Below are 26,516 nucleotides of genomic sequence, written 5' to 3' on the forward strand. Positions count from 1 at the left end.
AATGCTTTTTTTTTTTTAAGATATTTTTTAAATGAGTAAACAGACTAAAATTATAAAAGGGTAACTTTATTGAACATACAAATTAAAAAACATTCAAGTATTTTTTAAAAAGATTAGAGCTAAGACAGAGCAGATCAATGGTAATGGTTTATATACATACTATACTTACCAAACAGAGTAGGTAGACACACTGACTTCAATGCTCAATAGAATGAATGCTATACGTCCCTAAGCTGGTTCTTTACTCTGACTTCTAATGAAACAAAACTTCTCGACAGAGCCACATCCAACTTATTTCCCATAGAAAGTTTGATATGCTGTCATTTTGAAATATAGTAATACATAAACCTTTCTCTTTGGTCTTTTCTACTTTGCCTATCTATTTTCTTCCCACCCAAGTCAAAACTCCAGTAATCAACTTTCTCTGAACAGGACCAATTTAGTCAAAACAGAATACAGAAATCTGGACAGCTCCAGAGGAAAAGTCTCCAGTAATATTCTCAAGTCTGTGTTCATTCTTCCTTTTAGCAGCTACCTAATTATACCTAAGACAGTATTTAAAAAAAAAACACAGCATACACATTGAGAGAAAAAAGAATTTTGGACTAAATCTTTACCTTGGTCCTGTGGATTCCCTTTATCAACCAGCATATGCATTATTTTAAGTTTCCAACTATAACCATATATAATCTTTAAAAAAGCACCCAGAAACTCTGTTTGAAAGCACCATATAATTTCCAAGGAGACTGTGTAAGGTGGGGGCAGAGAAGGCAAAAAAAAAAAAATCAAGAGACACCATTAAAAGAAAAAGAAAAAAGGCAAGTCACATAATAAATGCTTTCACAAAATACTTTTTAAAATAGATAAATTAAATTCAATTTTAAGTGATATCCCCCTAAACATTTTCTCAGTTTTAGTGTTCATCAAAGATATAACAAATGCGCCCGGCTGGTGTGGCTCAGTGGTTTGATTCCTAGTCAGGGCACATGCCCAGGCTGTGGGCCAGATCCCAGTGAGGGGCATGCAGGAGGCGGCCAATCGATGTTCTCTCTCAACACAAATTCATATCTTTAAAGAAAGGATGCAACAAAGCTTCTTCTGCTGTTATTCTTGAAGCTGGATTTAGATCCAGAAGTCGATCAAGCAGGTCATAAGCTTCATCAGGCACCTTGTCCCAGCCTTCTAGATTGGCAGTGCACACATCAAAACAACCCCCACAGCCATCTCTGTTCCCTTTATACAATGAACTCCCTGAGTGCTGTGCTTGAGGTGTTTGTATGAGGTGAGCAGCTTTATGATCAGTCTTCTCTGAAAAAGTTGGGTCATGAGAAGCAGGCCCCTGTACATCACTTGTTAATTTGGGAGTGTTAGCATCTATACCTCTGAGCTTCTCACAGAGTTTCCTCAAGTCTTGTGCGGGGACTTCTTTGCTACATAATATTGATTTGCCTATAAGAGAAAAATTAAACATTTTTTATATAGTATTTAAATAAACCAGAAGCCTTCTTCACAAGAAACATGCAAGTCCAACCATTGCTTTATGGATATATTTACACTGAGTTTGAGACAGAGCACCACGTGCTATTTTAAGTGGTGTTTTGCACTACACAGCTGAAGGTCAAATCACAAAGTGGGAGATAGTAAATAGAAAGCAGTGACTTACTAGCCTAAGGACTCACTTGACCTGCTGACTGCTCCAGCTTCTATATGCATTTGATTACATGGTTCCTGTCTTGGCCAAGATGCCCTGCACTCCTTCATGTGCCCAGGAAACTCCACTCAGCTCAGGAATTACCTCTGTGAAGCCTGACCCTCTCAGATAGTTGATCATTCTAAACTTCTGCATCCTGTGAAGATTTCTACTATTACTCTGCTATCCTGTGTTGTAACTGATAAAATATATGTCTGTCTCACCTACTAGACTATGAGCTCTTTGAAAATAGGGATTATCTTATTTATCTTTGATTCCCCAAAACCAAGACAATGTTTGGTACATACCAGGTTCTCAATCAATGCCTGTTGGACTGGACAAAAGACATTATTTAGCTTCTCATGTCACTATTCAAATATCGCATCCTTACAGATGCTATGTCCTTGACCAACCTCTCCAAAACAGTTGAACCCTTTTCACTTCCTCTCCCCTTTTATCTTTCTCAATACTACTGATCTGTGTAACAATATATATTTACCTTGTCTTCCCTCTAGAATTTAAACTCTGTGAAAACAGAGACTCAACAATAGCTGGCACACATAAAGCCCCAATAAATGTTTCTGAACGAATGACACACAAACACGATCTCAGTTTTTAAAAATGTCTTTAAAACAATTTCCCAACAGGATTACTATTAGACAGACAAAACTAAGTTAAGCACATAAACAGACAATATGGGGGTTTTTTTTTTGCCTTGTATTTCCTTATTAAACAGAAATATGGCTCGAAACAATGAGTAGCCCAGCGTATAGATTCCTTTCTGAGGTATATGTCAACAATATGGATTGTTAAAGCAATTAATTAATCTAGCTCTAGATAACAGTTATCTTTACACACTCTGATCTGTGTACGGAGGCAGGGTGAAAGGGAGGGTGGCACAGCAGGCAGGCAGGAGACAAAGGAAATAAATCACCAACAACTAAGTTGGTTGAAGATACAACATGCCAACCCTTTTTTACTTTTAATTCTATTTTATCATTCCTATTCTCTAGAAAATTATAGCCAGAGGAGAATAGTCATATAGTTTTACTCCTTAATTTACAGGCTACTCTGAAGTCATGAAACAACTACATGTTACAACTCAAGTTACATAATATGCCTAAAATACTTTTTTTACATATCCAAAGAGAGGACACATGATTCAGGGAAAATAATTTAAACTGATACATTCAATTAAAAAATATCTTGTATCTTGAATTTATTTGACACAATTCAACAGGTACATAAATGACAGTCTATCGTGGGGCCCGGTCTAATGGTTGAGAACAGTGGGGCACATTATAGACAAGCTAAGAGAATTAGAAGTACTCTCACTGCTAATCCTAGGCAAGTCATTTCTTCGAACCATAAAAAATAACACAGTTGTGGTTGCTAAAGTTTTGAGTCCTATATTCAAAAGTTATAGTATAACTATAGAATGTTATGTTTTCATACTAATAAAACTGAGACAAGTGTTATATAGCATTGTGTTTTTAACAGGAGAACAGCATTACAATAATAAATCTCCAGAAACCCTTGCCTGCTACAGGACACTTGCCCTGGAATGTTTTGGTGTCAGACATTTATTATAACTGAGGTTATAATGAACGTCCTCATTATAACTGAGAATACAGATGGGGGAGATTTAGCTGTTCAACAAAATGTTTTGGTTTTCTCATGTTCAAAAACTTCTCATAAACTTGTTTATAATACATGGAAGTTTTCTCAATTAGCTGAAAATAAACATACTCTTCAATACAATTTCCAAGGTATCACTCTTGCTTTCCATTCATGGTCACTCTTCCCTTATATGTATGTATTACTTCACCTTATTTTCTTTCCTTAGATAAAATTTTCTTTTACAATCCAATTAAAAAAATGAGCAAAGGACCTGAACAGACCCTTCTCCAAAGAAGACATACAGATGGCCAACAGACATGTGAAAAGATGCTCAACGTCACTAATCATCCGAGAAATGCACATTAAAACCACAATGAGATATCGCCTCACACTTGTCAGAATGGCTATTAAAAATAAGTCAACAAACAAGTGTTGGCAAGGATGTGGAGAAAACGTCACTAATCATCTGAGAAATGCAAATTAAAACCACAATGAGATATCACCTCATACCCGTCAGAATGGCTATCAAAAATAAGTCAACAAACAAGTGTTGGCAAGGATGTGTTGGTGGGAATGTAGACTGGTAGAGCTACTGTGAAAAGCAGTATGGAGTTCTCAAAAAATTAAAAATGGAATTGCCTTATGACCCAGTAATTCTACTTCTGAGTATATATCCAAAGAAATCTGAAACACGAATTCAAAAGAATATATGCACGACTATTTCATTGCAGCACTATTTACAACAGGCAAAATCTGGAAGCAGCCCAAGTGCCCATCAGTAGATGAGTGGATTAAAAAGCTGTGGTACACTTGCACACCGGAATCCTACTTGGTGGTAAAAAAGAAGGAAATCCACCCGTTGCAACAGCATGGATGAACCTGGAGAGTGGTATGCTAAGTGAAATAAGCCAGTGAGAGAAAGACAAGTACCACATGATTTCACTCATATAGGGAACCTAATGATCAAAATAAACAGCCCTGACTAGTTTTGCTCAGGGGTTAGCACACTGGCCCTTGGACCAAAGGGTTACGAGTTCGATTCCCAGTCAAGAGCACGTATCTGGGTTGTAGATTCAATCCTGGCCCTGATTAGGGTTGTGTGGGAGACAATCAACTGATGTGTCTCTCTCACATCAATGTTTCTTTTTCTCTCTCCCTCCCTTCTACTCAATCTAAAAATCAATGAATAAATATCCTCAGGTGAGGATTAACAACAAAAAATACCTCATAGATAACATTATGGTGATTACAAGAGGGAAAGGGGATGGAGGAGGTAGAAGGAAAAGGAAAAAATATTTTTTTCTTTTAATATAAAAGGTATAAACTGTGGAGTGGATTGACTTTGCTACGAAGACATTTTTGGATAGGCCTCTATTATGAGGCTTTCTTTTAAACCGCCACTAAGTTTTTCTGGTGAATGAGACCACAGCACTGGTGCCTAGGCAAGGGGCAATTATTTTCTTCGTCACAGGTAGGTCTCAGTCCAAATCACTTGTTTTTTTAAACTAACAAGCCTGGACCCTTCCTGTGATCATGTTTATCTGAATCATATTTTGCAGGAAGGGATGGAGTGAGATAAGCACATGTATGTCTTGAAGTTCCTCAGATAACTTCGCACCCCTGATTAAGACCCAATTTATGAATTGCTTTTAAAATTAATTTTTGTTACAGATGTTTCTTTTCTCTCCATTCATTCCCCCTCCTTCTCCCTCCCCACCCTGTCCCCAGCTTTGTTGTCCATGTCCACAGTTCATGCATACATGCATATAAGTTCTGTGGTTTATCTCTCTTTAATGACAATAAAGTGGTGGTTTACTAAAATTCTGATGTATCTTAACAGTAGCCATGGATAGGTGTCATGAATATTAGTAGGTGTGGTTGAAATAAAAAAGTCTTCAGAGAGAGATCTGAGAAAGTATAGACAACTCATCGCTAACTGAATAAAATTATTGTACATCCATTTTTACTAAATAATTAGCCTCCATTCTGAAAACCAAAACAAGCACAGCTCTCAGATAATTGTATCAGAAGAACACAAACACTTCTTGAATGTCTGTCACGTGTATTTTGACAAATGGTCATACAGTGGGTTTGTCATGCTTTATTTAGGCTATGTTTGAACTTAATATTATTTTCATTAATAAAGCAGAATAGATTTGAATGTCCCAAAAAAGCACACACACAAAACCCAACAAAACAAAAGACCTATTGATCCTCTGGCTGGGCACAAGGCAGCCAAGCGACTCCTGAAGTGGGGTGACTGAAATTCCATCCCAAAAAGGTGTTTCATATTGTGTGGTAACACGCTGACTCAATCACATCCATCCACTTTGGAAAGTATTAACATAAATGTGCATGGGTATTTGAGTTCAAGTGTCTGGCCGGAGCAAGGCTGAGATCATTCTCAGGTGCCCTATGATGTACACTGTATATCCCAGTCTGGAATTACAAGAACTTTGTGTAGCTAAAGAGACGATTTCCCATGTCCAATATATGCTTACAATAATACTAAGTAAAGGTGTTCTGTTCATTTTCTTCTCTGCTACAGTAACCCTATTCTTAGTAACCCTGACAACTAACGCCCATTCTATCATCCCTATTACCACTGTATTATAATTAACCGTTTACTTGTTAGTATAGACTAATATAATTTAAGGCAAGCCCCAAAGCACTCAATGCATAATAAATACACAATAAACAAATTTTAAAATATGTATGTAATAAAGTCAAGCCATAACTACAGGGACTTATTCCTTATTCTTTTATTTAAGATTATAGAGTTAAACTTGAACTATTGGATAAATATAGTACTTTGTGCTTGATAAGATTAAATAATTATATGTATAGAAGTGATGAAAAATTTCCCTACACAATGCAACTAATTTTTAAGCATCTGGGAAATTTTCTATCCAACATGAGAGAACTTTCTGAATACAGAATGTTTATTTCCAAAGAGAATTTCATAATAATTTATTAAGTAATTTGTGGGAGAGAATCAAAGGCATTTGTTTTGTTCTAGAATATAAAACTGCTTACCAAAAGTTTTAGCAGCCTGGATAGTTTCTCTGGATCCACGAATTGTCATAATTTGAGCCAAAGCAGTTAAATCATCACTTGCTTTATAAAATGGATATCGTCCACTGAGCAAAGAAAGAAATATGACACCTGCAGACCACATGTCAATTGCTGTAACAGAAAACAAACTTTTAAAAAATCCCCAAATCCAAAATTTTATCATCTACATCAGTAGTTCTCAACCTTTACTATACACTCAAATCATCTTCAGAGCTTTAAAAATTCTGATGCCCAGGCCCAATCCCTCGGAGACTCTGATTTAATTGTTCTGGAGTAGGGCTCAGGAATCAATATATATATATATATATTTTTAATCCTCACCCGAGGACATTTTTCCATTTTTTTTTTTTTTTTTTTTAATCCTCACCCTAGGACATTTTTCTGTTCAGATAGAGCGGGAGGGAGAGAGAGGAAGAGAGAGAGAGAGAGAAACATCGATGTGAAGGGACACATCGAGTGGCTGCCACCCGCACGACCCAACCAGGGCCGGGGACAAACTGCAACCGAGGTACATGCCCTTAGCGGGAACCGAACCCGGGTCTCTCTGGACCGCAGGCCAACGCTCCAACCGCTGAGCCAAACCGGCCAGGGCCATTTTTCCATTTTTTGTTCAGATAGAGTGGGAGGGAGAGAGAGAGAAAAGAAACATCGACGTGCCCTGGCCGGTTTGGCTCAGCGGTTAGAGCGTCGGCCTGTGGTCCCGAGAGACCCGGGTTTGGTTCCCGCTGGGGGCGTGTGCCTTGGTTGCAGTTTGTCCCCGGCCCTGGTCGGTCGTGCGGGTGGCGGCCACTCGATGTGTCCCTTTCACATCGATGTTTCTCTCTCTCTCTTCCTCTCTCTCCCTCCCACTCTACCTGAACAATAAATGTCCTCGGGTGAGGATTAAAAAAAAAAAGAAACATAGACGTGAAAGGGACACATCGAGTGGCTGCCTCCTGCATGACCCATCCAGGGCCAGGGACAAACTGAGGAGCACGCCCTTAGTGGGAACCAAACCCGGGTCTCTCTGGACCACAGGCCAATGCTCTAACTACTGAGCCAAACCGATCAGGGCTCAGTATATTTTTTTAAAGTTCCCCAGATGCTTTTAATGTAACTTCAGAATTGAGACTCTCTAGTCTAATATCTTTAATACACAATACAATGGTGGGGTTTCTTCTCCTTTAGCAACATTCTTGGTACATTTAAAAGGAATTTCATCATTAGAAAACACTAAGTACATGCACATTTTAGAAGGTCAAAAGAAATCCAAAAACAACTATGTGGGGATAAAATCTACATGTTCCTCAAAAATTATACACCACAGTAGTAAAAGGGGTTCGTTTTAGTGAAAAGCACTGAACAGTAATAGCTCTTCTTCAGCCACATGCTAACCCTAACTTTCACTATAGAAACTGTTCTCCAGAATTCTGGCAGTTAAAATTAAGGCTAGCTCAGCCTCATGCTCAGAAACATTTTTTAAAAAATTTTGGCAACACCTTCTCTCCTAATTGCTGACCTCTCAGGATCACCGAATTAGCTCTCTATTCCCTTGGCCACTGTATCATCTGCCTTTCTTGGTTCCCTGTGCCTCTGCCTGCTCCATCAGTTTTCTCCAAGCCTTAAGTGCTGAGGTTCCCCAGAGCTCCAACCTCTTCCCCCTTACATTCTCCCTTATTGGGCCATCCATTTCGTGGCTACAGTTACCATTTATACAATGACGACACGCAAATGAATTTCCGAACTAGACTTCTATAAACTTAAGATTTACTCGTTTTGTTGGACATTTCTATCTGAATGTCCCAAAAATATCTCAAACCAGTTAATGCTCCCAACCTTACCCTTCCCTATAAATCAGTTGCTGCTTCTTTATTCTCCACCTCAGTTACTGGTACCCATCCAAGTGCCTCAGGCTAGGAATCTGATAAACATCCTGGATGCCCTTCTCCTCACCAACCCCATACCCAAATCTCACATTCACGTACCCACCATGCTCTGCCTTTCTAATCCTTCCCATGTTTTCATTCCTATTACTAATGCCCTCATACAGGCTTTCATCATCTCTCACCTGGACCACTGCAGGCCACCATCTCCAAAATCTATTCTCTCTGCACACATGCCAGAAAAATCCATTTAGAAAAAAATTATTACCATTTCTTTTCCTTCATAACTTGTTAATACCATAAGAATACAGTCCAAGTCATTTAACAAGTGTGATCTGACCATGTCTACCAATTTCTAGGTTTATTTATCATTCCTCGACTTTCATCTTACATTCTAGGTACTCTAAATGTTTGTTTCCTGTATGACTACAGCATGCTGTTTATTGAGCTCCTCTGCTCATGCCTCAATGCCAACCCCCAAACCCAATTTACAATGTCTTCTCAGAGGTTCTTTCTTCATAAACTTTCTTCCATAATCCTTTCAAGTAGGACAGTTAGGTATCCCTAAAATACCATGCATAAAGTGTTATAACCATACTCACTGGGTTATTTTATAATTATTTGAGTGTGTGTCCTTCTTAGAGTATGAACAGTTTTAGTCATTTTTTATATCAGCAAGTACAGAATACACACAATGAATGTATGCATTTCATTAATGTCCATAAATCCAAGTGAATAGTAGGATTCATCTATTTAATAATAAGATGTTTCCGAGTTTCAGCTCCATGACAACACTCTTATTTCTCAAAAATATTTTTAATGCTATTACACTGTTATCACAATAACAAAATGTAATTTTAATGAAATACACAATCATATGTGCATCACAGAAAACTTTTGAGGTATTAAGCAAATAGGTAAAATTCTGTAAGTCTTAAGTTAGCAAAGACTACTAAACACAATTTATTCCCCACAAAGATGATGTTAAAAGAATTCCTGGTAAAATCATCTTGTAAATAAGCAAAATGTGATCTATTAAAAAACTGTTTTTTTTAAAAACCACTAGGATTAGAAATGTTCATATATAGTATTATCTTTTAACTGATAAGAGCAGATACTACATTTGATCTTAGCCAAGGCTGAGAAGCAATACCTTAGTATTATCTTTAAAAAATGGAAATACTGCACTGCTAGAATCATTTGCAGAAGAGCTCAAATATTAGTCAGAAATAGATTAAGATAATAAAATAAGATACACCTGGGAACAATCAATTTTAATTGAGTTCTGTACTTCTAGAGCAACATACCTGTAGTTTGATTGGGGCACTTTGTCAAGACCTCTGGCGCTCTGAATCCTGGTGTACCTGCCCTAGGGGCAACCTGCTGTCGCCTTATGATGACGAAATAAGATTTTTCTAGTTATGTTAAAGTTTAATTAAGACCAAAAAATAACATTTATCAATTTAATTCACAGTACATCCCACCTTGATATTTATATAAATGTTATTATAAAGTAAAATGATAATCTAATGCGATGAAAATCCTAAATTTTGCTTCCACAGATCCTTCCCCACCATCTCTACTAGTTCCTAGGTCTTACTCCAGAAAGGTTTTAGAGTAACTTCTGGATATAAAAAGAGGCAGTAGATGATAAGAGCCATAATAGAAAAATAGAATTCAACAGGAATGCAGAGGTATGAACACTTATTCTGTTTAGAGTAATATACTTATTCACTAATATACTTTTAATTCATTTACTGAGTTAATTGGGAAAGGCTCTGAAAGCCAAGTCCCAAAGGAAAAGAAAAATTTATGTGACAGAGAGTTGGGAATGGGAGTGAGAGAAGAGTTTTATTCTTTGTTTCTGGTTATTCTATATGGGCAAGAATAAAGAAAGGAAATAAGAGATTAAATCAACAAACAATATGTGCAATTCTGAGATTCCAAAAAGGCTATTCCTCCATCAAAATTATTTGCAAATAAGAACAAGTGTGTTTCCCAAAGAGCACACGCATGTCAAATGAACACTATATGACAATAATTATCGTTTGCTCTTCAAGGTATTGCTCTGTATCAGTGCCCATAGAGTTCACAGAACTGTTCTCTTCCACTCACTAAATCAACTAACAAAATCGATGCAATTTCTAATCTAGTCTAGCAGCATGCTGGTGATTTTATAGTACTGTAAAAATACATTACCTTGAAAGGCAAATACTGCAAACTTTATCTGTTGCATAACAGTCACAGGTCAGGCTAGCTGGGCAAGAACTGATAGTTTTCTTCATCACACTATTCATAACCTTTGTAGAAACAGCCTTCTTTTTTGTTGCTAACTTTCTAGATAGTACATCCACAGTTTTTGACTGCTTCATAAGCTGTAAAAGAAAAGTTGTATTTTCTATTTTCATGACATTTAACATGATGCCTTCAAATGCTAGTATGGCAAAATGCATAACCTTTAAAACTGCTGAAAGTGCTATTGGATTTAACAAATAGTTGTCTATTAAAAAATTTAGGGTCTTTAAAGTTTTTTTGTTGAATAAACATATTAACATTTACTCGCCCTGGCTGGTATGGCTCAGTAGGTTGGAGCATAATCCTGTACATCGATTTCCAGTCAGGGCACATCCAGTGGGGGCAAATACAGGAGGCAACCAGTTTCTCTCTCACATTGATATTGCTCTCTTCTCTCCTCTGTCTCTAAAATCAGTAAAACATATCCTCAGGTGAGGATTAAAAAAAAAAATTACTAATTAGTTCTAGTTTGATAAATATATGACATTTATTAAAACTTTTCCTGATATGTTACAAAAATATAAAGGTATGGTCTAGTGTCTAACTCCATTTCAGAACTGTAAACTGCACCATTACATTGTCTAAAATCAGAGTTTTAATTTGTTGCTCAAGCTGGCTAGCTACAACAGGATATCTTAAGTCAATTTAAAACCATTTAACATTGGTGACAATTTTATAAACTTTACAAACATCTTCACGCTATCAACTGTGTCAAAAATGTGTTAGCTGTGGGAACTCAACATTCTAGTCAGTGAGAGAAAAGACCTTAATGATCCAGATGTTCCTTTAGACTAAGAGCAACAGTCAGCTAATAAAAAATTCCACCAGAAAAGTTCAGACAAAACTGGAGAAAATAAAAGTGTTGACTAGATACTCAAAGCAAAACTGTACTTTTAAAAACTTCCTGATAATACATGCGAATCCTGCCAGTCCCTACATCCTCTTCAGTGTACGGCTAACTGATGATTGCACTAATAAGCTCCATTACTTACTTTCACTGCAGGGCTCTCATGTGAAACGGAACTGTGTATATTGAAATTTCTTTCTCCAAAAACAGAGCGCTGGACAGAAAGGCCTACAGATCCATCCTACAATACCAACAAAAACAAGGAAAATAAGGATTATATCTGTAACACTTTCTGCCAGCTGTACTCTGCCACAGTTCTGAAAGAGTTAAGTGACATGAAACAAAAACAGCTGCATCCAAGTCATTCTCAGGCACCAAAACACTTCTGCGAAAGGAGAAAATAGTCTAGACAGAACTCTTTAACACCCATACAATGTTATCATAGTCCACAAGTATATGAAAAATTCAAAAACCACCTGCATGGATGTTACATTTTGCTGTGCAGCTAAAATGGAGATAGACACTTCAGAATTGTTCCCCTGTAACTAATGCTTTCCCGTAAAAAAGATAATTACTCTGAACTTTAAAACATGCAGGGAAAATTTATTATTTTCCATTTTTGTTATATAACTGTAATGAGAAAGACATCATAAATCTGCCACATAAACTTCAGTTTTAAAAACAAGCTATTACAAACCTTAGTAAAAATCTAATCAATTGGATATATGACAAGTGTAAAAATGTATTTTAAATTGCAAGTATTATCCTAGTATTATATCCCCCTCTGTTGGATGATAGAGTACATTTCTAAAACAGTGTTAGTACTTAAGAGACAAAAGAGGTAGAACCTTTCCATCTTTTCCTTGTTTAATCTGAATTTGTGTATTTGTGTAGGGCCTTTTAACAGAAGTTTTTGTGGTGGGCTGCTGCTCCAGCTCCTTAGGTGCTGCTGGCCCACTCAGTGAAATCTTGTTTCCAGTGATAACATGGGATTTATTTTGTGAACGACTTTCCTGCTGAGCTTCAGACTGGACAAATTTGAGAAGCTCTATTTTCGTATCATGGGTTCCTTGGGCCAAACCAAAGTCTACCAAGGCATACCTAAGAAACAAAAGTAAGTTTTTAGTTCTCTGTAACATCACAATATACTCAAATTATATTCATATAGAAACTGTAATTCTTTTGGTGACGAATTAAGAATTTATAACATTCTTGAAAAAAAGAAAAATAAGTTTTACACACAAGGTAAGGATTTAAGAGCTAGCTAGGATTGAAAACTAAGGAAAGATCCATCACACACATACACAAAAACCTCTCAGCCCCGCTTTCCAGTGGCTTGTACTGACAAGGCAGACAAGGAAGAAAGAATATAAACACAATCCTTTCTTTTCTAATGGTGCCAGAGATGTCATCATAGCAAATAATTTTTAATTAAACAACTTAAAAAAAATAAATTAAAATCATAGTTTTAATTCTGATTTAAAGAAAATTAAAGAGAAAACTCAAAAGTAGAAAGGCCCAAGGAAGAAAGTTATAGTTCTATTCTTCTTACCTCTCTTAATACTATCCATTGAATGAAGAGCAATATTTAAGTTTTCAGTGCCTCACTGTATACATATAATCAGCATAAAAAATATACATAAACCCAAAACTTAATGTTGAAACAGGAAATTGGCTATCATATCATCTAATCCCCTCATTTACTAGAAAAGAAAAATGAAACCCAGAAATAAGAGAGAAATGTATAAGGTCAAAAAAGACAAGACGCTTTCTATATTTGTTTTAGCTGCATGACACTTCCACTGAGCCAGGGAACATCTAACAATGTGTATTACTTTACTAATGCAATTTTATCTTCTTCACTGTTTGCCTTCCCTGATTACAATGAAAATCTGAAACAGACAAAATCTGTGCATGGTAGTTGTAGTATGTTCTATGTGTAGGAGATGGATCCAATAGCACAAATTCACTCGAGTGTAAATATTTTCTGGTAACTTTCTGTACTTACTTTTTCAGGCGCCTATTATATAAAAAATTGCTGGGCTTAACATCACGGTGCACAATACCAAACTGATGAATGCGTTTCAAAGCTTTGAACAGATTAAACATATATTCCCGTACTTCTTGAAAGGAGAGAGAATTCAAGATGTCCTAAAATAAAGTTATAAATAAGATCAAAATTTTTTTCAATTAAATATTTCGTTAATAAAAATCCAAGAAATATCAAAACCTACCAAAAAGGACTCATGCTCCAGATATGGCATAGCAATGACCACATGATCATTTTTCCTAAAGCAGTATTTAACTCCCATGACATTGTCTTGCCCCCTAGTGGAAAAATGCACAGTGAACTTTAGAGGAAAGGTCAAATAAACTGAAACTTCATGCCTATTTTTTTAAAACGCAATTTTAGCAATGCATAAATAATGCTAGAAGACTAACTTAAAACTATCATCACATAGAATAATATACACATTTAACTGACTTGTAAAAAGGTTTTTAAAAAAAATAAAAACAGCACCAGTATGAAGTTACTATGATAATTCAAACATGAGATAATTATAGTTTTAATTGGAAAAGTGACAGAATGAGAAGAAAAAAATAAGAATGAATTAACAAGATTAGTAGCAGATAAGATGGTAATAGTAATAAATAAATTTAAAAATAGCTAACATTTATTGAGCATTCACAATATACCAAGTTCTGATCTAAGCACTTCACATCTATTAACGAATTCACTTAATCTTCAAACAATCCTGAAAATGGTGCTATTATTTCATCCCCCTTTTCTATAGGTAAGAAAACTGAGGCACAGAGAGGTTAAGGAAGTTCCCCATTAAAGTAGCATGTCATGGAGCCAGGATCTGAATCAGGCAGCCTGTTCCTGATCTATGCTCTTAATCACTATGCTATACTGCATCTCATAAAAGATGAGAAAATAGGGTAAAGTTGATATTCATGGCTTTGGGCCTAATTGAGTAAAACATGGATACCAAGAAAATATGTACAGAATTCAGGAAAAGCTTCAAAACCGAGACCTCATCATGCTGATAAAAATACCTAGATACAGGACTAAATCTTAAGTGAAAAGTCAGTGAATATGCAGAGAAGTGATACATACAGCAGTGAAAATGATTGGAGAGATGAGAAAACCAAACTTTGGAAAAGTCTCAAGTTGGATGATGAAATAAGGAGGAAGGGGTAGAAAGCCCAGAAAGAGATGTCACCCAAGTGAGGAGTTTTGAAAGAAGGGGTGATCAGCATGGAGGTCAAAGAAAATAAGAACAGAGGGAAGGCTTTAGTTTGGCAAGGAGGAATTAACTGGTAATTTTTCTGAGAGCAATTTAAGTGGAAAGGAAGAGGTAAAACAGGATTTAAGGAGGAAAAATAGAATACAATGGAATTTGAACATTTCAGACAATTTGCCTAAAATATTTGGCAAAACAAAGAAGGAAAACCAGAGTGGAAGCTAGAAGGGAAGCAAGATCACATACATTTTTAGCATGGAGTTTTGACACACAGGGGACAAAAAAAGTGGTAGAGGGAGCTATTTCAAGTGTGGAAAAAGAAATGATCTTATTCAAGGGACAAGATGTATGTAATCATGCCTCAGAGAGCCCATCTCATCCTCTTGTCTTTTATAATAAACAGAAGGGAGAAATAAAGAAATAAACTTGTTCACTCATTCTATAAATATTTAGTGGGCACTGTTATTTGCTAGATACTATGTTAGACATTAGAGATGCAATGGTGACTTAAAATTAACACCACTTCTACCCTCATGGTATTTACTATCTGATAATAAACAAGTTAACAAATCACAACAGATTAGAAGAGCTTTTAAAGAGATCAAAAGGTGCTGTGACAATAAAAAAAAATTGGAGAATCTAATTTAATTTAAAGAATAGGAAGACCTCTTTGAAGTGGTGCCACGCTTGCTGAGATGACGAGTCAGCACTGTGAGGGGTCTTCCTAAATGAAGAAATGGTATGGGCAGTGGCCCTGAGGTTAAGAAAGCTCTTGAGACAAATTTGAGGAACTAAAAAAAACTGTAGCACAGTGAGAAAGATGGGAAGACATGGGACAAGGTCAGATTTTTTTCAGTGTACCCTGGGAAACCACTGAAGGATTTTAAGTGGTTGAAGTAACAGTATCCAATTTATATTACATACATACATATTTTTATACTTTAAAGATCACTCTGGCTATTTTGCTACCATGAGATTAGGGGGGAAAGAGGAGAAGCAGGCTACTATAGTAATCTAGGTTTAGAATGAAAATAGTGGTTGAGAAAATAGAAAGACATGGATGAGTTTGTAGATATATTTTGGAGGCAAAATGGCCAGGACTTGGTGATGAATGTGGTTTAGAAGGAAAAATGGAGAAATTGAGGATGCACTCAGTTTCTGGCTTGAGCAGTTGGACAGAGATGGTGGTGCCACTTGCTGAGATGGGTAGATGAAAACCAGTTGTGATATGATTTTTTTTGGTAGGCAAAGATGGATTAAACTTTAGTTTTTGGCATATTACATTTGAGATGTTTATTAGGTACCGAAATGGAAAGTGACAAATGGAAAATGAAATAGGTAGGTGGACATATACAAATCCCCAGCTGAGAGGTCTGCAGCTAGATATATTTATGAGAATCATTGCTGTGAAGAGAAAGTCATGTGGAAATACATGATCCTAGAGTCCGGACTAAGAAAGAAAGCCCAGGATCAAGCACTGAGTAATTCCAACATTTAGGGGTCAGGTAGAAGAGGAAGAGCTGGCAAAGAACATTGAAATTGAAAGGCCAAATAAAGCAGGAAGAAAATAAGAAGTCTGAGGCAGCATGAAAGTCAGATGATAGGTTCAAATCAATTACATTAAACACTGCCTGGAGTTCATGTGAACAGGAACTGACAAAATGAAGTCATTGGTGACTCTATCTAAAGGAGTTTCCATTTAACATATAGAAGAGCAGCCACACCTATGTGTAGTGAAGGAGGGGGAGGGTTTGTGGAAGTAAAAACAGTACATGTAGATAATTTCTGAGAAGTCTGACTAAAGGGGAGCAAAGAATGATGGAGCAGCTGAAAATGAGATGGAAGGGGAGATAAGAGATACCAGATCATGTCTGTGTATTGATAAGAATGACCTAGCAGAGAGAGAGAGAGAGAGAGACCAACGAGAAAGGCATGCCAAATGATTCTGTTCCTCAAAAGAAAATGAGATGAGGCTGTCTATTGGAGGAGAGATGTAAAATACTAAGTTCTCCACGTGTTTTTTTTTTTTTTTTAATCCTCACACAAGGATATGTTTAGAGAGAGAGAGAAACACTGATTGGTTGCCTCCCGTACTACTCCAACCAGGGCTGGGGATTGAACTTGCAGCCTTGGTATGTGCCCTGACTGGGAATTAAACCCTCAACCTTTTGGTGCATGGGATGACACTCCAACTGAGCCACCAGGCCAGGACAAATTCCCCAGATTTAAAACAAATATCTAGACCATGGGTGCCAAGGTTTATGATTTGGTAGAAAAATAAGGGGGGAAAAAAGTGGTAAAAGAGCAGGAAGTCAAGCTTAGACTCAAGGAAAATCCACTCCAAAAATTAATATAAATTTAACCAACCATTCCAAGGTTAGAGAAAAAGTACTAGCAAGTTGCAAATACCTGACGGAAGAATATGCTTAATTAATGGACAATCTCACCATCCCTAATAGATAGATAGCTACCTAAAAGTCTTAAAAATTACATGTAGCCAGTCCAATTAAAATGTCTTTAAACTGCCTACCCAGCCACTGTCAGGCACTGAAGTTCAGCTGCAATTCTTATAGGATGACTTGTTGGAATTAAGTGTTTTAGAGCAATTTTCTCTTCATGTCCTACTTGTAACTGTGCTGTGGCCAAATAGACAGAGCTGAAAGTGCCTGTAAAACAAGTTATTCGATTTTTCAATATTTGTTTTTTAAAAATATTAATAAAACAATGTTAAAATAGATAATAAAAACTGTTTAAAACTGATAAAATTATAAAAATCATTATTTTAATGACAAAGAACACAAAGAGCAAACACATCTGTGAATACAACTTATTTTAAATTTTTAATAAATTTTTAACTCTCTTCTGTTTTTTAGGGAATTTTATATTAATTTAATCAAAGCTCTATAGTAAATCTATTTGACTGGGTTAGCATAATGCCATGACCCATTCTAATAAGTATTTTTCCAAAATATTGTTATTTGAAATTACTTTCTTAAGACTTGGATACTTGTCTGTTAGAAGTAGAAATAATAGTCTTAGGGAAAAATAAATAAATAAAACACCTGGGCTTTTAAATTTAGCATTAAACTAAAGAGAAAAAAAATCTGGTGATCTATTAAACTTGAGAAATACTGAGTTAAAACAAATTGATATTTTTACTACAAAATTTTCCAGAGCCTTTAATGTGCTCATCATGAATAATCAAAAGGGAACTATACACAGTATATTTCTCAAACTCATTTGAATCAAAGTGATTGTCATTCTTTTTTTAAAATTTAATCTTCACCCCAAAATATGTTTTTTGTTGATTCTAGAAAGAGAGGGAGGGAGAGGGAGAGAGACACAAATATCAATGTGAAAAACATCGATTTGTTGCCTCCCATATGCGCCCAACTGGGGGTCAAACCTGCAACCTGGATATGTGCACTGACTAAAAATTGAACTCAAAACACTTTGGTGCACAGGATGACACTAACCACCTGAGCCACATCGGCCAGGGCGACTGTCAGTCTTTCAATGGCATTTATGTTAATAATGACCATCCTATAAATATTGTACCACTTTCTTATCATCATTTGCCATCTTAGGTTTCATGTATGTTTCAATGCACAATTCTTTCTAAATGCAATAGAGAAATAAGATAAAGATTTGGCTTCCTTTTATCAAATCTCTCCATTTGAATCTTAATTTTTTTATTTTTAGTAATTATCATTAATAATATATTATTAATATATAAATACTTTTTAAAATTTTATAAACCCAAGGATATTTTTCTTCTTCTTATCAGATAGAGTGGGATGGAGGGAGAGAGAGAGAGAGTCAGAGAGAAGTATCAGTGTGATAGAGTCATAGTGACTGGTTCCGCCTTCCGCACAACCCCACCAGGGCCGGAGATGAACCGCAACCAAAGTATGTGCCTTTGACCAGAATCGAACCCATAACTCATTGGTCCAAGGGCCAACACTCCAACCACTGAGCCAAACCGGTCAGGGTGATATATAAAAGTATAAAGATTAAAACAGCGCTGTTCATTTTACTGTAAACATTTATTTATTCTGCCATTCTTTCCAGGGAAAAAAGAAAAGCTGTTACCATTATATTACTACTTATAATATAGTAATATAAACATGGTCTCAATATTTTTAAAAGGAGTATATTATTCAATAGGAAATAATAAAGAACATCAAGACTAAACAAGGAAAACAAAAAGAAAAAAACAAAAACTTAAAAAGATAGTAAAATATATCCCCAAATTACCTTCTCCAATTTTGTCCTTTATCTTAAACATATTACTGAGCTGTGGTACAGCTTCATAAAGCTTCTCGATATCTTTTTTAACACCTATCAAGGAAAAAACAATTTACAGTTACAACTAATGAGAATATATTTTATACTTTTCTAAGTTAAAAAACTCAAATTCTAAAACATGAATTAAGTTACAAATGAATAGGTGTAATTAAAATCATGATAAGAATAATTAAAACCCCATCAAGTTGTTATAACTCACATACATCTCTTGAACTAACAGACAAAACTGCTAAGTCCCAAAATCACATACACAGAATTTCTACTACTCTGGAATTACTACATACTAACAGATACATTGTCTTTGCCTACATACAACACAATGAAGCTAAATTTAAAAAATAACAATCTGGGCTATGATCACTAGATGGCATGTAATCTTCTTGAAAATTATTTCCTCCCCCAAGAGATACACAATCTTACAGGTTTGGGAAAGTTTTATGTATTGTATATTCACAGTATTCCCTCATAAAGGAGGTCTACTAAGGCTCTTAGGAATGTTAAAAAATACATATTTTTAAATTGTTCCATTACCAAAGGTATCCTCTAACCTTGACAGCAGATAAATTGCTACTTTGAAATAAATACAAGCTCTTTTAAAAATATACATGGTTAAAATAAGAGAAGCAATAATACAAAATGAGATAAACCACTAGATACAAAAGAGAACTACATACTTGAATCATCAGATTTTATTTCTATATCTAGGCCAAGCATCAACTACTTCGTTAAGTTATCACAAACTCTATATAGTATAAAAGTTTAAGACATTTTCAAAGCACCTTCACAGAAGAAACAGAAAAGTTTTTTCCCCCCAAAACATCATTTTTAAAAAATATGTTTTTATTGATTTTTGTAAAGAGAGCGAGAGTGAAACATCGATGTGAAGGAGAGACATCAACTGGCTGCCTCCTACACGTCCCCTTCTGGGGATCAGGCTCAAAACCCGAGCATGTGCCGACCAGGAACCGAACCAGGACCTCTCAGTACATTTCCTTTTTAAGTACGTACCAGAGATATACAATTACTTGTCTAATTAGGTCTGACACACTTTCACTAAGTATAAAAGAAAAACTTTAGATAATGAGAAAGCACTGCATCATAGTATAGCTGGAAGCATCTGAGTAGTACATAAAATGGTGTATCTTATACTCAGTGATGTTTAGATGCAATGAAATATTTTAGGAACCTTGTTTATAGGGCTTTTTATCACTAAATGTATTGAAGTGTTTATGTGCATGTTTTGTTATTGTGTATGTGATTAACAATACCAAAAGCTGTGTAGTACAATGACAGGGTTGCTGTTGTCCACTAGTTTCCAGTCACTACAGAACTTTGACAATTTTCAAACAACAGTAAAACTTCCCGACAACCAAAGTGAATGCAAAATCCTCAAATTCTGAAGGAGAAGAGAGCTGACAGCAGAAGAGAACATTCATTTCAAATGCTAGAAAATACTAGTAAAGGCAGAGATTAATAAATATATATACTTTGAGGACTTGGGGAAGACCCTGAAAAGTCCATAAGCTAGAATGAATAATTAAAAAAATACATACGTTTTTATTGATTTTTTTAGAGAAAGAGAAACATCGATGTTGAGGGAGATACATCAATTGGCTGCCTCCTGCACACCCCACCACTAGGGATTGAGCCCGAAACCTGGGCATGTGCCCTGACCAAAAATCGAATCAGGACCTCTTAGCCCATGGGATGACGTTCAATCCACTGAGCCACACTGGCTGGGCTAAAAAGAATTATTTAAATGTCCATGTTTTTATAATGAAGGTCTAGGCTTCTGTCTTTTCTACTACATAATATATCCAATTTGGCTTTAATACAGCAATAGTCTCCTTTCACCTATGTCGGTCTTTAGTCTATTCATACATAGCAGCCAAAGTGATTCTGTTAAAGTTAAGTCACCATATCACTATTTTGCTCACACCTACTAATAGTTTCACATCTTGCTCCACATAAACCCAAAGAGCTATCTCCTCTCCTTACACCTCACTCACATCTCACCCTCCCACTTCTACTCACAATGACCTCCTTGCTTTTCCTAAAAGCTAGGCACATTCCCACCTCAGGACCCTCCAGCTTGCTGTTTCCTCTGCCCGGAATGCTTTCCCCAGATAACTGTAAAGCTCACTCCTTCACCAACTTCAAGTCTTAGTTCAAATGTTACCACACTGAAGCCTTCTCTTACCGACTGATTAAAACCACAATCTCTTTCCACAATACTTCCTATCTTCCCTTTCTTTCTACATTTTCTTTACAGCACTCATCACTTTTGAACATTCTATTTATTTTCTCTCTCTTTGCACTAGATTGAGTGCATTGATATTTGTCTGTTTTATGCATAACGTATTCCTAGCATCCAGAAAAGTACCAGCACACAATAAATATTTAATAAATATTCATCATATAAATGAAATGCTTTCCATTACTTACCATGGAGTATAACATGCTCATTCTGGGGCTTCCTGTATTGCCTGATTTATAGTCCCAATAACTAGGGAGATCATATAATTTAGCCCAAACTGAAACACTCTTGAGAATAAGACAGGCACTGATAATAATTATAACAAGCATAAACTACATCTGTCCCAGGCAAACCAAGATGGTACCTATAACCCATTTTGGAATCATGGGCTAAGAACACTAAAAGTAAGTCTTCCAGTACAGTTCAACAGTACGGAGGAGACATTTAGTGTATATATAAATAATTTATAGTTCATTATTTCACTGAATAGACCTTTATCACTTGCTAAATTTGAAAAATAGATTATTTTAAAGGCTTGCTATGAGCCCTGGCTGGTGTGCCTCAGTGGATAGAACGTCAGCTCTGCAGACTGAAAGGTCCTGGGTTCGGTTTCTAGTCAAGGGCACGTACTTGGGTTACAGATTTGATTTCCAGCCCTGGTTGGGGTGTATGTGTGAGGCAACTAGTCAATGTGCCTCTCTCACATCAATTTTTTTTTTCTCTCTCTCTCCCTCCCTCCCTTCCACTCTCTCTAAAAATCAATGGAGAAAATATCCTCAGGTGAGGATTAACAAAAAAAGTAAAATAAAATAAAGGCTTGCTGAAAGAATGAAAGAATAAACATTTGGTCCAATACTATGCCAGGTACTTTATTCACTGCAGCATTTTTCTTAATTAAAAAAATAATCTAGTAATAAAAATAAATTAATAATAAAAAATAATCTAGTGGTTCAATAAGAAAAAGCAATTAAATAAATTATAGCATACTATGCAGTGACCATTAGGCAGTCATCTTAAATCAAGCTGTAGAATATTTAATTACACACAAAAATGTTCAAGATATATATTGCTAAGTAAAAAACGGAGACTAAAAATAAGTTGGCTATGATTTCAATTCAGTTTGTTTGCTTTTTGAAATGTATCTCCAGAGAACAAACTGATGGCTGCCAGATGGGAAAAGAATTGGGAGTTGGGTGAAAAAGGTGAAGGGATTAAGAAGTACAAATTACCGGCAGCCACTCGATGTGTCCCTTCACGTCGATGTTTCTCTCTCTCTCTCTTCCTCTCTCTCCCTCTCTCTCTATCTGAACAAAAAATGGAAAAAATGTCCTCGGGTGAGGATTAAAAAAAAAAAAAAAGAAGTACAAATTACCAATTATAAACATAGTCACAGGAATGTAAAGTACAGCATAGGGAATTATGGTGTCAGATGGGTACTAGACTCATCAGTATGTTCACTTCGTAAATTATATAAACATCTATTCATTATTGTTGTACACTGAACCTAATATAATATTGTATGTTACCTGTAATAAAAAAATATTTTTTAAGTATATACCTGTATGCACAGGAAGACTAAAGGGATACACAATGGTGGCAGTATTTTGATAGTGGGGTATTTTATTTTGGTTTTCTGTATTTTCTAAATTTTCTTCAATAAGCATGTATAATTTTTATCAGACAAAAAATCATAAAAGACTGACAAATAACCCAAAACAAAGAGTCATGCTATTCACCCATTACACTTTATATCCTTGCATTAAACTGTTTATTCAATATTTTCAAGCATCTACTATGTGCTGTACACTACTAGGTTTTGGGACTATAAAGATATAGAAAAAGTCCCACCATTCAAAGTAATTCCATCAAGGGAAAATAAATCACATTAGATCATGAGACATGTGCCTGGACCCCATCAGCTTTACTCTCCTTACTAAAGTTATGTTTTTGATATAACCTTAGCTTTCACTCGGGGTCATATAAAAAAGAACCACATGAAAAACATTTCAACATGTCCTATGAATTATCAAAGACACTGTTTATAATGTTCAATGTTCTGTTACATAAAAGCCACAAAACTTTAGAAATTTAAAATAAAATTCGTCCCACTCTTTATTTCCCAGATTTCCAGCAGAATATTAAAATAGTAGCTTTCACCTGAACATAATGCTAGAACCAAGTCAGATTCATCTATTCATACATTCTGCCTAATGTACAACATATATTAGGAGCTTTATGAGATACTGCCTTCAAGCTCATAGTATAATTGAAGAGACAAAATACACAGAGTGCTAAACAATACAAGAAAAATAATACAATGATTGTATTACCTATTATGTGCCCAAAAACATAAGGGAAAGCTGGACCATGAAAAACAGGTAATTAAAAAAACAAAAAAGGGAAATGGGGGACAGCATCCATGAAAGTGGCATTTTACGATTATTCTAGTAGCAGTGTAAAGGATGCACTGGAAGACAGGAAAAGGAAAAAGCAGTCAGTTTAGGTAGCACACTTTGTCATAATCCAAGAGCAAAGTATAAAAGAATGAATTAATGTATTGGAAGTAGAAATAGGAATAAGAGGTAATGCCACACATGAAAATAAAAATAAGATAAAGTTGGGTGACTGGATATGGGAAGCAAATATAAAAGTGGAAGACAGCCCTGGCCAGTGTGGCTCAGCGGTTGAGCATCGGTCTGCGGACCAGAGAGTCCCGGGTTCAGTTCCTGCTAGGGGCACGTACCACCAAAAAAAAAAAGTGGAAGACAACTTTAAAGTTTTAAGCATAAATAAATGGAATAATAGTGGCTTTTATCACCAAAAATGGGGACATCAAGAAGGGTACTCATTTTGACAGGGGAGTTTAGTTTTGGTCAGAAATCAAAAGTATGTGATGTCAATCCTGGTGAGTTAGCTCAGTCGGTTAGAGCATCATCCCAATATGCAAAGGTTGCAGATTGGATCTCCAGTCAAGAATACATACAAGCACCAATGAATGTATAAATAAATGGAACAAATCAATGTTTCTCTCTCTCAAAATCAATCAATAAATTTTTTTAATTGCCCTGTTTCAAAATTTCTTGCTTTTTGAAAAATCCTCACCCGAGGATATTTTTCTATTTATCTTCAGATTGGGGGTGGGGGTCAGGAGAGAGGGAAAGAGAAGAGAAACATCAATGTGAGAGAGACACATCGACTGGTCACCACCTCCCGCCTGACCCCAACCAGGGCTGGGGTATGTGCCCTTGACCAGAATCAAACCTGTGACTCTTTGGTCCTCGGGTTAACTGCTAAGCCAAACCAGCCAGAGCTTTATTTTTTTTAAGTATGTGATGTCACCCTGGCCCGTCTGGTTCAGAGGTTAGAGTGTTGGCCCTCAGACCAGAGTCCTGGGTTGGTTCCTGCTAGGGGAACGTACCTTGGTTGCAGTTTGTCCCCGCCCCCCCAGGGGGGGGTCATGTGGGTGGCAACCAGTCAATGTGTCTCTTTCGCATCAATGTTTCTCTTTCTCTCTCTTATCCCTCTCTCTCTCCTGCTCTATCTGAAAATAAATACAAAAAATGTGCTCAGGTGAGGATTAAATAAATAAATAAAGTATGTGATATCATTCTTTTTCTAGGATGGGGTTAACGTCTATTTTGTAGTGTATAAGTACACATCATACATAGTCAAAATGAGTATCTTTTGGACAAGCATTAAATATGCTTAAGACAAAGAGGGAAAATAAGATTAAGCTACCTTTTAGGGAAAAAAATAGTTAACTGGAACTCCTCCATTTAACAAGTATTTATTAAATATCTACTATGTCCCAGGCACTGTGCTAGAGCAAAAATGAAGGTGTACATTTGTACAAGATCAGGAACTGTTAGACCCTCTCACTTCAAGGTCTGGGTAGGGTCAAATAACATTTCATGCTGTACACCGAGATACAATGCTTTATTACTGCTACAAACATTTCATTTACTGTTGTCACTGAATACTGCTTTTGAATATTTAACTGGAAAACCCAAGCTTAATGTAATACGGTGAGTAGACAGACATAAGGACATAAGTCTAAGAGAAGAGAACTTATACTTTGGGTATCAACATATTTTGTGTTCTGATAGACAATCAGTAATATTTAGAAGCAACTTCTGTAAAATGACATGGCTTAACTACAATCCTTTCTAAAACGCACTTCAGTCCTAAATCTAAACCTTAGGAAGCTTTACTGATTTGTAAAAATGCTTTCATTTATACATACAACTCACTTTAAGATTCAGGAGGTTTTGTGTTTTTTAAATTATCGAAATTACAGAATTGTTGCCTGTGCACCTTTGAAATAACACACATACCTGGTAGTTTAAAATTCTGTCCATGTTTTTTAAATGAGCCATCCGCCTGTAACCGGTCACGCAGGGGAGAAAAAGCCATAGGTTCATCCACCTGAATCCCCAAAGATGCCTCCATCACAAAAACAACTGGGATGCAAAATGCCAGCTAAGGGGTCATGTCCACAGGGGGAACAAAGCAGCTGTGAAAATTAGAACACCGAAGACAGAAGTTTAAATCACTCAACCAAGCACTAAAAATGCCACTGCCCCTACAGGGAAAACATTTAAAAACTAACCATGTGTTAAAATCCCCAAAGGAAGAAAACTGTGAGCCATTTCTAAGGATTCCATTTGGTTCACTTTCCCCTTCCAAAAATATCGGCAGGGAGCCGAAGGGAATTTCCGGGGGCTGGGGGCTGGGGGCTCCGGGCAGCGGGTATGAGAGGTTGCGTTCCCAGGACCATCCTTGCCCAGGCGCCAGGCTTCTAGCGCATGGGGGTTGGGAGAGGCCTTAGTGGGGTGAGCGGTTTGACCTAAGGAAGAGGACAGGAGGAAATCGTTAGACTACTAGAAGGGCGCGCCAGGAAACTAGTCCAAGGCCCCATGCAAGTTGGTGGAGAACTGATATCATACTGGCCACGAGCGCCGGAAGGAGGAAGGGAGAATGAATGGGATCCCCAAGAGCGCGGACCGCGAGCTCAGCGGAGAAGGACCTTCCTCCCGCAGACCCGGGACCGAACGGGATGTTTAGCGCGCAGGCGCAAGACTTTCCCGCCGCAGGCCCGCGGGATCCTAGGACCGGGTCGTAGACACTGCGCTGCGGCAGGACCGAAGTGAGAATTCGTTTCTAATCCCTCACAATCCCTCACCATGGAACAAACCGTCGGAAACTCACGGTTTAAGGGAATACGACTTCCGTGGCTCCCCAAATGCCGGGGTCGCCGCTTCCAAAAGCGACCCACCTAGCGAATCTGCTAAACGCGCCTGCGCAACACTTCCCG

At 36.7% G+C, this 26,516-nt stretch overlaps 1 protein-coding gene and 1 pseudogene across 2 annotated transcripts; both read right to left on the reverse strand.

Annotated features, from left to right (window-relative positions):
- Positions 1-199: 199 nt before the first annotated feature.
- On the reverse strand, positions 200-26,516 carry CDC7 (cell division cycle 7). Of its 2 annotated transcripts, XM_036255825.1 has the most exons (13): positions 26,411-26,516; positions 25,537-25,715; positions 18,895-18,978; positions 17,168-17,303; positions 13,624-13,717; positions 13,398-13,540; positions 12,238-12,490; positions 11,535-11,630; positions 10,447-10,622; positions 9,555-9,637; positions 6,347-6,496; positions 1,381-1,449; positions 200-746 (listed from the first exon to the last, which is right to left on the reverse strand). In XM_036255825.1, the coding sequence occupies exons 2-13, from the start codon at positions 25,649-25,651 to the stop codon at positions 532-534; spliced, it is 1,614 nt and encodes a 537-aa protein (XP_036111718.1). In that variant the 5' UTR covers positions 25,652-25,715; positions 26,411-26,516; the 3' UTR covers positions 200-531. The 2 variants fall into 2 exon arrangements, with proteins under 2 accessions (XP_036111718.1, XP_036111717.1); XM_036255824.1 differs by lacking the exon at positions 200-746 and having other exon boundaries at positions 871-1,449.
- Positions 9,288-9,398, reverse strand: LOC118627462 (annotated as a pseudogene).

Source organism: Molossus molossus, unplaced genomic scaffold (genome assembly GCF_014108415.1).
Source record: "Molossus molossus isolate mMolMol1 unplaced genomic scaffold, mMolMol1.p scaffold_m16_p_12, whole genome shotgun sequence".
Lineage (NCBI taxonomy): Eukaryota > Metazoa > Chordata > Mammalia > Chiroptera > Molossidae > Molossus > Molossus molossus.